The 12,428-nt window shown below is 30.5% G+C and overlaps 1 protein-coding gene across 1 annotated transcript; it reads left to right on the top strand.

The window, feature by feature from the left end:
• The first annotated feature begins 183 nt into the window (after window positions 1–183).
• sbr (small bristles) lies at window positions 184–12,131 on the top strand. Its single transcript, XM_068772554.1, has 10 exons — window positions 184–383; window positions 497–1,087; window positions 1,400–1,590; window positions 1,838–1,947; window positions 4,907–4,943; window positions 6,138–6,385; window positions 6,906–7,074; window positions 8,189–8,353; window positions 9,550–9,722; window positions 10,765–12,131. The coding sequence occupies exons 1-10, from the start codon at window positions 326–328 to the stop codon at window positions 10,862–10,864; spliced, it is 1,842 nt and encodes a 613-aa protein (XP_068628655.1). The 5' UTR covers window positions 184–325; the 3' UTR covers window positions 10,865–12,131.
• The last annotated feature ends 297 nt before the right edge of the window (window positions 12,132–12,428 follow it).

Genomic DNA, 12,428 nt, shown 5'->3' with positions numbered 1-12,428 from the left:
AAGGTCAAAAAATTATGGTACATTTTTTATGATATTATAATGATTTTAAAATAATATTATGTAAACTTGGTGGTGAAAGACAGTATTTTAGTATTCGCGGTATAGTCAACAGTTGTCACCTTAAATTTTGATTTTCTTCGTTCTATCCATAGATAAAGCATTGCCTCCATTTTATTAAGCGTCATAAGAAGTACTTATTGTAACACATTATTTTCCTATGATATTCATTATCATATCCTCGTGGTAATATTTTACTTTTAGAAGTAACGGTGCGGTTTTACGAAGTGTCCTTTGACGATAAAACTAATAAATTTTTGATTTCAACATGCCCAAACGTGGTGGAGGACGTATGAGAAACTGGAAAGCTGATAATGAACATTTTGGTAATTATAAACCATTTTATAATCTTTTACGACTTATTGGCAAATTTTAAATAATTTAATTTAATTATTTTGAACTGAAACTTGTTAAGGATATTTGTCTTCTTTCTTTGTAGAACACGATGATCGCATTAATAACCCCAGGAGAGTAAGTTTCAAGCCAGGTACTAATAAAGGAAAAAATAAATTCAATTCTTGGAAGAACTCTGCGAAATTACTTCTCGATGATGATGTTGACATGGGAACATCCGGGGGTCAAGGTCCTAGAAGACCTTACAGAGGTCGTGGAGGTCGACTAGGGTCTCCGGCACCTAGATCTCACGGAATACCGAAGAAAAAGTTTGTGGCAGGAATGTTACCATGGTACCAAATAATAATACCATATGGAGCGAAGCATGAAAAAGAAGTTGTATTGAGAGCCCTTCTTAATCACATTGCGCCCGAAATTTTCATACCACACTACTATAAGATAAATGGCAACGCCGCTGTTTTTTATGTGGATGATGTGAAAATTGCTGAAAAGCTGTTTCAAGCAGATAGAAAGATTGTTATGCCCGATGGTTTCAAATTGGTGGTCATTGTTAGAAATACAGTACCCAATGTAACTGTGGATGCGGATATGAAAGAAAAGATGAAATTGGTTATGGCAAAAAGATACAATCCTGCAACGAAAGCTTTAGATCTTACTAAATTTCATACAGATCCAGGTAAACACAGTTTTAATTTTTAATGCTTGTTGTAGAACTATTTATGACCTTAGAGATAAATATAGGCTTTATGGCTTATCTTAATGATTTTTTATAATGAAATTCATTAAATCAAATTTAATCAAATCAAATTTAATACATTATTTTCTTAATAATTTTACACTGTCTATTCACTTTGCAACTGTATTAAGTTTTGATTTGGAATTTATGTAATGAGTTAAATTTCCAAATAACAGGCTATTGTGGATTGAAAATGTTGAATGCATTAGTGATAAGTACATAAAGTTGACTCTAAATCTTTATTGTCCACAGATTTATCTGAAATTTTCTGTGCCCTCTTCCGGCCAGTGATCATGTTAGCAGCTATTGATATTATATCGGACAATATACCAGACCTTGAGGCCTTGAATCTAAATGATAATAAACTTCATGGATTGGAACATATGAAGATATTGTCAACAAAACTGAAAAATTTGAAAATATTATACTTAGGTGACAACAGGGTAAATATTTCCCTTACACATTTTTTTACTTATTATGTTTACACATTATAAACATAGCTACCTAATTTACTTGTTAAGTGACATTACAAATATTTCAATGTAAAATATATAACATTTTCATATAACCATCAATATTTGCCTAGTTTAAAAATAAATTACATGTAAATTTATAAATGATGCAATATTTCATCATATTTTTTAAGTATTTATAAACTTGTAATAAAAACTGACTATTATATCCATACAGATTCCCTTTCTTGGATCTCTGGACCCATTGAAATCTCTTCCACTGGTGGAGTTGTATCTCAAAGGCAATCCATTGCAGAACAGGTTTAATGATCACGATATTTACATCAGGTAATATTTATTTGATTTAAAGATGGTTTATTGGAAGTTTCTAAAAGTTAGAAACCTTGAAGATATAATGATTGAAAGACAGCTTTAAGCTCTACAGTTTACTGTCTTGTGAGTTGAGTCATTAATGAAGGTGACTAAGAATAATAAAATGAATGAAAAGTTAAGAAAGTACAGTCTGTATTGAAGAAATTTAATTACTGAATTTTAATTTAACAGATTATTTAAAAGTATGTTTTAATTGTCAATAAATAAAGATAATTTTTATATATAACAATATTGAAACATTGTTGATTATTTGTAAAAGTAGACATTGTCCCAAAACTGGTTTTATTATTTACTTTTGATAAAAGAGTTGCTTGGAGATGTAAAATATGTCTTCTAGTAGCTTCAGTTTATTATTTTTTTGTACAGATATTATTATTATATATTACCTTTATTTAATTATTATATGCATAAATAATAGGTTGGGGAAAAAATCTTTTCACAAATAATATTTATTTATGTTACAGCCTATTTAATAATAATAGCCATTTTTTAAAATTTAATCATTTTTTTTGCAACAGATTTAGGTTATTTGAAGTTAAATAATAGTGGCTTTGGTATGCCTTAGGGCAAAGGCCTCCAACATCTACTATTGCCTCCGGCTAGCTTATCTACATGGGGCCTATCATTCTTATGTTGACCTCCCCTCATATATTTTGGTTATCAACCTTGGCTTCTATGCCTATTACTGGGGTATGTGGCCATCACACTTTGCTCCATGTTCCTTGTTTGGTGCATATAACCCTAGTACCTTCATTTTTGTTGATTGATTCCAGTAAGAATGTTGGGTAAATGTATATTTCTGTTTCTTTGTCTTTTTGTTTCATCTTCAGGATATTTTGATCCATAGCTCTCTGGCATTGTTCCAGTTTCTCTGTGTTGTTTCATCAGAGCCTTAGTTTACATGTACCATAAGTCTTTTCCTTTATGTTGATGATATAGTTTTTTGATTCTTATTATTTCCTTTAGTTGCTCAATATTTCCTGCATTCAGATTAAGTCTCTGTTTATATTTAGTCCTAGGCTATGACAAGTCCCAGTCATTTTAAAAAAAAAACTGGATTGAGATTGGTATATCAGTAATTATGATGTTGTTAACGAACTGAATTGAATAAGAAAACTAACACATTGAAGCCTGATATTTGAAGACCATGCAAGCTCACTGGAAAAAATCTTATGAGCTATGTATTCCTTTATAATTCTTTATTGAGACAATGAAACCAAACTGTTTTGAAGAGATTGATATCTGGTTATGAAAGGAGAATCAAAGAGAGGTTAGATTTTACGAAATGGACAAAACCTGGGTTAACCTTACTGCGTCAACATTTAAAAAAAACTGAGTTTGTTGCTTAAAGAACCTTATAAGTCAATTTTTCTGTACTGTGTATAACCCAAAAAGTCTCATATTACTTTATTATGTCATCGAACCAATTTCGATCATACACAAGGAACTTTAAACATGGCTTTTGCTCCAGAGTGTGAAAAGCTTTTGTTTGTTGACCAAAATCAAGCAGTCTTTTAGACCTCTTAAAGCAATGGATGTGTTAACTCAATAAGGTGATCCTGTGTGCATGTTGGAGTAGAAACTGGTGGAACATAACCATGGATTTAGATCTCTACTAATCAGATTAAAGTAAGAAGTTGGGAAAAAACAGCTGTAATTTATTAGTAGATGGGGTGTGATCTTTTTTGGTGATAATGTGGTATCCACACATTTATTCACTTTAAAAATTAAGAGTTTGGCTGGGAGCTGATGCATATTTTATATAGCCCTGACTTTGCACCTCCAGATTTCCACCTATTGTGGTTTTGTTTAGAATAATTTAGGCAGTGTCAGGTTAACAAAGGAGATGACTGCCAAAACTACTTGCAGTGTTTTGATCAGTCCCAAAATTAATGGAGCAATAGTATCATGGCACTACTTAAAAGATGGAAAAAAGTTATTAAAATAAACTACTATCTACTATAGTTAAATGTTAATAAATGTTAAAAAATATATTTCCAATTTTTAGAACTTTTCCCCAATCTAATAATATTTATGTGAAATAAATGTACGGGCTAAATTCTTTCTTTATAATTTTAGAGACAGTTTTTAACCCAATACCATAGTACAGTTTACTACATTATTTTAAAAAAATGGTAAAGCCTTATGGGTGCCAAATTTTTAAAATGATTTTTTATTGGTATGTAAACCATTAGATGACTGCATTCAATTGTACTAAATTATATATGTTATTAATTAAATAATATTTATTTACAGATGTAAATCTATTCTGCATCTTACTGTATTCAGTATTGGATGTCAAATGATTTATTTTCAATGTTTGTTTTTACAGATTTTTAACATGATGAATTTGAAATGTATGTACAAGATAAAATGTAGTCTGTTAGGCATTTTTATTAAAATAACCATTGTATGAAAATTGTTAAAATAAAATAAGTAATCAAGTAAAAAGTATAATGAGCTTGATTTTTTTTCTACACATGCAAAGTGTTATTCAATAAAATGTACATAAAGTTACTTGATTTCATATTTTATTTAGACATTCATAGTTTGAGCTACCAAAATTTGTAATGGTACTAATAAGTTGGAATTAAATATGCTAAAATATAGTTAATGTGGATTTTATAAGAAATCAAAATTCAAAAGAACTTTATTTTTGATATTTAATGCCAATTTGTGTTTTATTACTAATATTAAGTTGAGAGTAATTTTAATTTAAATTCGTAAATTCAATTTATTTCTAAAGGTTGTAAATCTACCAATTTATTTAAACAATATGAAATTATGGAACAAAATAACTTTTGCATATAATTGGTAGTTTTCCAATATGTTTTAAATAATTGTATTAATTTTGTTACTTATGAACAGTTGAGAGTTTCAGAGGTCATTTTCATCTGTCATGTTCTTTGTCCAGTGATGTGCGGAAGAAGTTTCCCAAACTTGTGCGACTGGTGAGTGCTCGAGTTTTGTCTTTAGGATTTTAAATTAAATGAATTATTAATATGTCTTACCATACAAAACACACTCTTGAAAATAACAAATTCTGTGCATTGATTACAATCTAGCTATCATTTTAGCTTCATATCCTAAAAGGGTCCAGGTGGTATTTGTTATATATTCTGGATGAAGATGTCACAAATATGGTTGTCACCTTGATCGTGCAGTACTGTTACATGATTTTGTACCGCAATATCCTTGAACATCACCAAGAGACAAAGCAATAAATAAACGGTAGAAATTCAAGGAATAATAATAAGAATTACATGTGATATCTACTAGTGGTTTAGCAAATGTCCAGTGTGTTTTATTACGGCTTGCACATTCTTTCCCTTTATAACAGTGAGAGCAACTGGTCTATAATAACAGAACCTTCAGAATTATCCTTATTAACCACGTAGTTTCATTATCTATAGCCTCTGAGAATTAACACAGTAATTTTCATTTGACAATATAGCAAAAGTGATTTATGTTTGTCCAGACATCGTCGTTATCTAAACATTGTCAGCTATAGCTCCTTTTTAGCAATGAGTATTGCATCAGAAAACGAGATTAAACCTTTTGCACCTGACTATTCTTAGTTTAATTAGAACGATCGGCTATTTTGGACTTTACATGCCGCCTTTTGAAGTTTATGAGAGACTCATGAACCTTTTTTGTGATTTATTTTGTAATATACATTCATACTGGTGATTATATATTTTTTTGCATATTTACCTAAATTTATTTTTTGCTAAAAATCATGAAGGTGGATTATTAATGGATAAATAATCAGAAAAAACTATTGGAGTCCACCTGTGTCTAAGCAGCAATAGTTTGTAGGCAACCATACAAGCATTTTTATTTGTCTTGTCTATTCGCGTTAGGAGATTTTTCTAAGGTACAAATGTTTTCTTCAATAAGCAAATACTTATATATTAGTGTAATGTGCATCTAAATATCTGATCTCTGGTAATTACTTACGATACAAATATACAGGTTTGTTTACTAAAAACAGATTTTCAATTTACAGGAAATGAAATACTGCTTGCTTAATAATAACGTTTTATGCATGCTATAGTAATAATCCTAATTCTATGCATATATAGTTGCATGTATCCAGGTTCTGAAGTGTTGCAGTCACAACTTATACCATATTTATAATACAGGATGGCGCTGACTTACCGCCTGCCATCGGGTTCGACGTGTCCGAAGATGTCACTCTGCCTCCAAGTCAACAGTCTTTCCTCATAGACCCAGCCGGTCAAGACCTTGTGAGGGAATTCCTAACACAGTATTTTGCTATCTTCGATTCTGACTCGAGGCAGCCTTTGTTGGAAGCTTATCATGAAAGTGCGACGATGTCTTTGGCCGCGAGTTACCTCTCCAATGATAATAGGGCTTCACAAAATAGCAGGTTAGTAAATGACACAATGTTGTTTTGATATTGTGGAACAATTATAATTAACAGAAAATCTTTTTTCAATTGACAAAACTGAAATAACAATAAGGTCGCTATGTAGGTTTTGAAAATCACATCCTATAAATTTGAAATGACGCGTCCAAAGGCCAATAACTTAAATAGCTTCTTTTAAGTACTACAAATTAATAACAAAAACATTTCTTTAAAGATTTTTGGTTTATCTGACCAAATACCATATAGTTATACATTTTGACAATTTACAATATTGAACGCTGTTTATACTGCTTTTTGTTCACCGTTTTGACAAAAACCGATTTTAATTCTTTTCAACTATATACTTTTATGTGATAATAATATGCACTGAGACTTAAAATTCATTGGTAAGATACACTGCTTCTTAAAACTGTGTAACTTAAGAGACTGGTACAGTCATTTATGAGCCACTGGTGAATGAATTCATGAATTTGTTTATCATGGTGAATTTGAAAAGGTAATTATATTTTCTATCTCACAGGTTAAACCAGTACATTTCAAACAGTCGCAATATAATACGGATTACGGAAAGAGAATCAAGAAGAAAATACCTACGTACTGGCAAACTTCAAGTAGTGTCTTTCTTATCTGATCTACCGAAGACATCTCATGACTTGATGGGTTTTGCTGTCGACTTATTAGTATTTACTGTAAGTTTTTTTTTATATCGTCATTAGTATCTATATCAACATATTTATTTGATGTTAATATGTCTTGGCCATTGCAATGTGGTGCAATGAGGCTCTCTAATCTTTATTTACACATGCAGTTGCTTCCTATAAGAACATATTGTATCATCAAATGTTCACATACCTCTATTTAATACAGTAATGTTTCATACTACCACCATAGAAGCCAAAGTCACTGTGCTACCTGCCTAACAAAAGAGATCAAAGGAAATAATATTTAGTTGTTTTAGTTTTATTTTTATGGCTATACTAGTATATCCGACGAAATTAGTTCCGCCTAACAATCCATTAAATGAGCAGATTTCAGTCTCTTATTGACACAAAATTGTTAAGGTAAATTTTTTGCCTCTAGACAGATGATGTCTTTCATGTTAAACTTTCTTATTGATGATTATCACGTTTTAACACTTATTTTTTTGCTGTCGAAATAAAATACAAAAATTAGAGTTCTTAATGGTGTAATTGTCACAGCTTATTTACATATGGTTTATATCTGTGTAAAATTTAATGTCAAAGATTTGTTTTTAATTATTATTATTTATTTTTAATTATCAAAATAATTAAATTTTTAATCGTATTGTTATCGTCCTTTCCTTATTCATTTAGAAGTTAACACTTGATTAAAAATTTCTAAAGTTAAAATTAGTATATCATATATATTTAAAATTGTTTATATTTCTTTTATGAGTGATCTTTACAATGTTAGTTTATCGATTCAAAGTAATATATAATAGATTTATTATTCTTTCTCAGTATGATTTAAGGAAAGTTAAATCAGGATAATTATGCTATCACTGAACATATTTTCTGGGTGGTAATAAATGTTACCACTTTGTGATATTCTTTGTTATTATCTGACCAATTTTTTGAAGGCATCATATGTCCGCACCCTTCCATTTAAATTCTATGATTTTTGTAGCCATATTAGTTTCTTTCTTAATTATGCTTGTATTACTTATTTCTCGTAGACTATTAATCTTAAAGCTTTTAATACCAAACAAGCTTTACTCCATGCTGAGATGAAATGTTTAATTTTTTTTATTAATAGCAAATAACAAGTTTGTTTATTTGACAGCCCGGAATGATAGTTCTAACGATGAACGGCGTCTACAAGGAGACCAACACCCCCGGTAACCCGATGCGATCATTCCATCGGACTTTTGTAGTGGTGCCGAACGCCGGTGGTGGTTTTTGTATCATAAACGACATGTTGTACATTACCAACACTAACAAGGAACAGGTTAGTTTGACTGAGTATTTTTTATATTGCATAAATCAGTAGCAAATGTTTACATAATCTGCTGACACCGCCAAAACACTCATGATGCTATTTGTTTCATTGCTTCAGGAAAACTTTTTTCTGTAGAACCCAGCTTTAAGTAAATCCTATATTATTAGTATGAACCTAAATTTATTTTTCCTATTAAATAATAAATATCATAATAGATAAGTTGGCAAAAGGAACTATTTGTATCTTACACGCTTTTACTACATGTTCATGAGCAGCAATAGTTTGTGAGCTCGCTTGGCCATTTGCATTTTGTGATTATTACGATACTAAAGTGCTTTGTTGTAAAGAAAATTTGTATTCAATTAAATTGTAGGTAATGTGAATAAGAATCAATAAAACTTTTTAAAAACCCTATTTCTCCATAAAACATAAGTAGTGAATTTTTTTGTCATTGTATAACTTAGTGGCCGATGCCGCTTTTTTGTGCATTATTTCTTAGTGCAAATAATTTTAATGAAAACATAGTTTGACTAAAGTCAAAGACAAATATAGAGATTGTGTATTGAATAACTAAACTGTGGACCTGTACCAGAACTGTTTGATCTCAATTGCAAATAAATATTTAATAATGTTATTAGTAATGTTTATTTTTTTTAAATCCTCTTTTTTATTATTTATTAAGTAAGAGTAGTATCCTTAGTGGGATTCACTGTTATTATTGGATTATGTAGTAAACTTTTTTTTTTATTTCTTTGTACCATAAGTAAATCTGTGTTAATCAGTACGCCCATTTATCCACCAAAACAATATGCAAAGTTGTCATCTTCATCAAGTCAGCCAACAGACCTCACTGCTTAGCTATTATATGGAAAATTGAAAATTTACTTATGCTTTATAATTACTAATTTTCTTAACAATTATTACTGATAATACAAACAGTATTATTCCAGTATTAAGGAGTAGTTTTTGCATTTACAATCTTGGCTTTGAATCTTGAAGTTGAACTCTGTTTAATTCATATACAATAATTGATTTACTCACAAATATATATGTTATTGTGGGGAAACAAAAATCTTGGAAAAATTGAAGCACTCATAATGGAATAACCACCTACCCTCAAAGCATATGCCTCCACTCAGTTTCCTCCAAGGATGTACATATATGATATATAGGATATACCTATTATTTGGTATTTGTTTTTATAGGAGGATAACGCATTTCGTTCAGGCGTGCCAGAAACGCCTGCCCCTACTCCTGTAGCTGCTGCAGTTGCCGCACCAGTTCCTGCTCCTGCCGCGACCTTCCATACTGAGCAACAAAAAATGTTACTCAGCGCACTCAGTCAGCAGACTGGAATGAATGAGCATTGGAGCATGAAGTAAGTAACATGATTATTTGAGAAAGCATGAGAAGAGCTTAATTGTTAAAGGGATGTGAGAGTAAAGGGTTTCACAAAATTAGTAACTGTTGGACAAATTACTATGATTTGAAGGATTTTTTAAGTTATAATAAAGGTTGGTAATGATTATTTTACTACTGCATTAAGGATATTGTTTAAGTATCTACAAATACAATTGAGTTTGTTGTGGACTCTTCTCAAGTCAGGATGCATTTGTGGGGTGTGGGTGTACCTCCTTAGATTTAAGATAAAGTAGCGCAATATAAATCTCAATCTTATTATTATAGTAATATTTAAAAGCGCTCTGCTGGCATTCTTGTCATGACATGCACAAGTGGTCACTAAATATTGCTATGTGCATTTTTATATAAATAAATGATGTGCAATTATTAGTAAAGGTTTGATACCTAGCGTGAATTATATGACATGGTTACTGCACACTAAAGGTGAAGGAATAAATGACGAGGAACATCTCTGCACCAAAATTAAAAGATGGGATGTTGAGGTTCCAACATTGGACATCGTTTTACTTATACATGTTTATGTATAGTCTTTATAGCATCTCCAATATATTTTCCACTCTATTTTCAAGGTAGTGTGATGATCAGTTACTACAACAATTAATGCCTTTATGGTGACAAGCATCAATACTTTATTGAAGCTAAGTAATTTACTTTTGTTACATCAAATCCAGTCCAAAAGTTCATAAATCTTATAAATCTTGTTTTGGTCTTGTTGATTTTAATAAATGTTCCTTGATCTAAATTTAACATCCTTTCATTTATGCGCCTTGCGGTGTATCCTATGATGATAAAAGAATTTTAATAATAAAATGTTTATAAGCATGATATACTTCCTTTTTAAATCATAACTTTTACCAGTACAAATTAGTTTTTATCATATACATATTTCATCTATTTGCTAAATAAAATCTGCTAATAGTTTCAAGATCGGTAGTTGTAAGAGAAGCTGGCAAAATTATTTAGTTAACTTGAAATACTTATGAGCAATTTCATTTCAGTTGCCTGCAAGAGACTGGTTGGGATCTTCAACGTGCATTGTTCATTTTCAACCAGCTACAGACAGAAGGCAAAATACCGCAGGAAGCTTTTGTGAAATGAACTTAATCAGAAGACTATGGCAAAGTTCTGTGATGTACATATAAATCAAGATAAATTTAATTCTTGTTTCACTCATTGTTATATAATAATAATGTTTTTTGTGGTGTGAAGATAAAGAAGTCTGAAGATATACAGGTGCTTACTTTTAGACTAAAAGAAATTGATCTATCCATTTGGTTTTTCCAATTTGCCGTGATAATAGGTTTATGTACAAATATCCAAAAAGAATATTAAGCAACTTTTGTATAATTTGTTTCCTTAAACTTTAACATTACCTCTAGCTTTTCTTTTTAATTATTTTTGTAACTTCTGGTCAAATATTAAATTAAAAACAATAGTCTATTTAAATTAATATACTTTAAAGATAGTAAAATAAAAAAGAGATAAGTAAAATGATTGCTTAAAGATATTAACAATGAAAGGAAAAAAATATCGAAAGTGTGATTTAAATTGATTACATGTAGTTTCATGTATATAGTTTTTATTTGTAAGGATCTGTTATAATTAAGGTTTTTTGATAAATAAACCAATTGGTAGTGAACTATATATCAAATTCCTATGTTTTAAAAATGCACAAAATAATTGTCAATAAAAAAAACATACAAAACTTGTTTTAAGTTTGATATATAGTTTTGGTAGTGAATGTTGCAACTGTATATAAAGTTACTTTATTGTAATGTTTTATTGATGAATGTTCTTTAATTTGATGAACAGTTGTATAATATTCATAACTGCAATTACTGTTATTTGTATGTCCTGTTGTACCTAGTTATTTTAAAGATTGTTCATAGGAATATCATTCAATAATTTCGTTTCATATCCGTGTATATAGTATTTTAAATATATTATGTAAGAAGTCGCTCTGGGGTTTGGGGTCAAGCCGTAGTTGGGTGGAGAATTGGTTGTTGTATCTCGCACTTGGCTAGTATGTGGTATCGTCGCACCGTGGTTCCGATCGAACCGTATGGTGTTTCCATGGAGTGTAAGCGGAGAGGAAGGCTTACTGATTTCCTTTGCTACAAGCGGCGGAACCCCTTGGAACATTCCATGTGGGCTAGCTGCTTAGAGCGACCGAGGGTTGCCATGGATTGATGGTCGGTACCTATTATTTTAGCTATATTTGTTGAGATCCATAACCTTTTCCCACCTGTGAAGAAATATTTTCCGCCTGCGGTTTTGGGATGATTAGGGACAATTAGATAAATAAATAAGGAGTAAATTTTTAAGACTGTTATTTTATTATAATAAATGTTCCTCCTCGGAATATAGATAACCGTTTTTTATTTCCTACCTTCGGAGTTTTTATGCATGTATTTAGTTGATTGGTGATTAATAAAAACAAGAAAATTTTAAAAATAGCAAGAATCTTGAAATAATCCAGACATGACGAAGTTGTGCATTATGTAAAAAAAAAACCTTTTCAGAAAGTAGCCACTTTTAAATGTATGCTTTTACACATGGCTACTTTTAAATATGTTTAAGTTCTTTATAATTGTGACTTGCTATAACCATCTTTTGCTTGCCATCGGTGGAAAGAGTGATTTTTTGGTCGCCATCGTTTGGA

Source organism: Battus philenor, unplaced genomic scaffold (assembly GCF_028537555.1).
Source record: "Battus philenor isolate CCGP_79_NKW_IND1 unplaced genomic scaffold, ilBatPhil1.0.hap1 SCAF_11, whole genome shotgun sequence".
Classification (NCBI taxonomy): domain Eukaryota; kingdom Metazoa; phylum Arthropoda; class Insecta; order Lepidoptera; family Papilionidae; genus Battus; species Battus philenor.
Note: the sequence above shows the minus strand (reverse complement) of the source record. Positions and strands in the feature narration are given on the sequence as shown.

What these genes read in the sequence shown, in the direction of transcription:
- sbr (XM_068772554.1), top strand. Translation starts at nt 326, where the DNA reads ATGCCCAAACGTGGTGGAGGACGTATGAGAAACTGGAAAGCTGATAAT. An exon ending in TATACTTAGGTGACAACAGG is followed by an intron (nt 1,591 to 1,837) that starts GTAAATATTTCC and finishes ATATCCATACAG; the next exon opens with ATTCCCTTTCTTGGATCTCT. An exon ending in TTCCCAAACTTGTGCGACTG is followed by an intron (nt 4,944 to 6,137) that starts GTGAGTGCTCGA and finishes TTTATAATACAG; the next exon opens with GATGGCGCTGACTTACCGCC.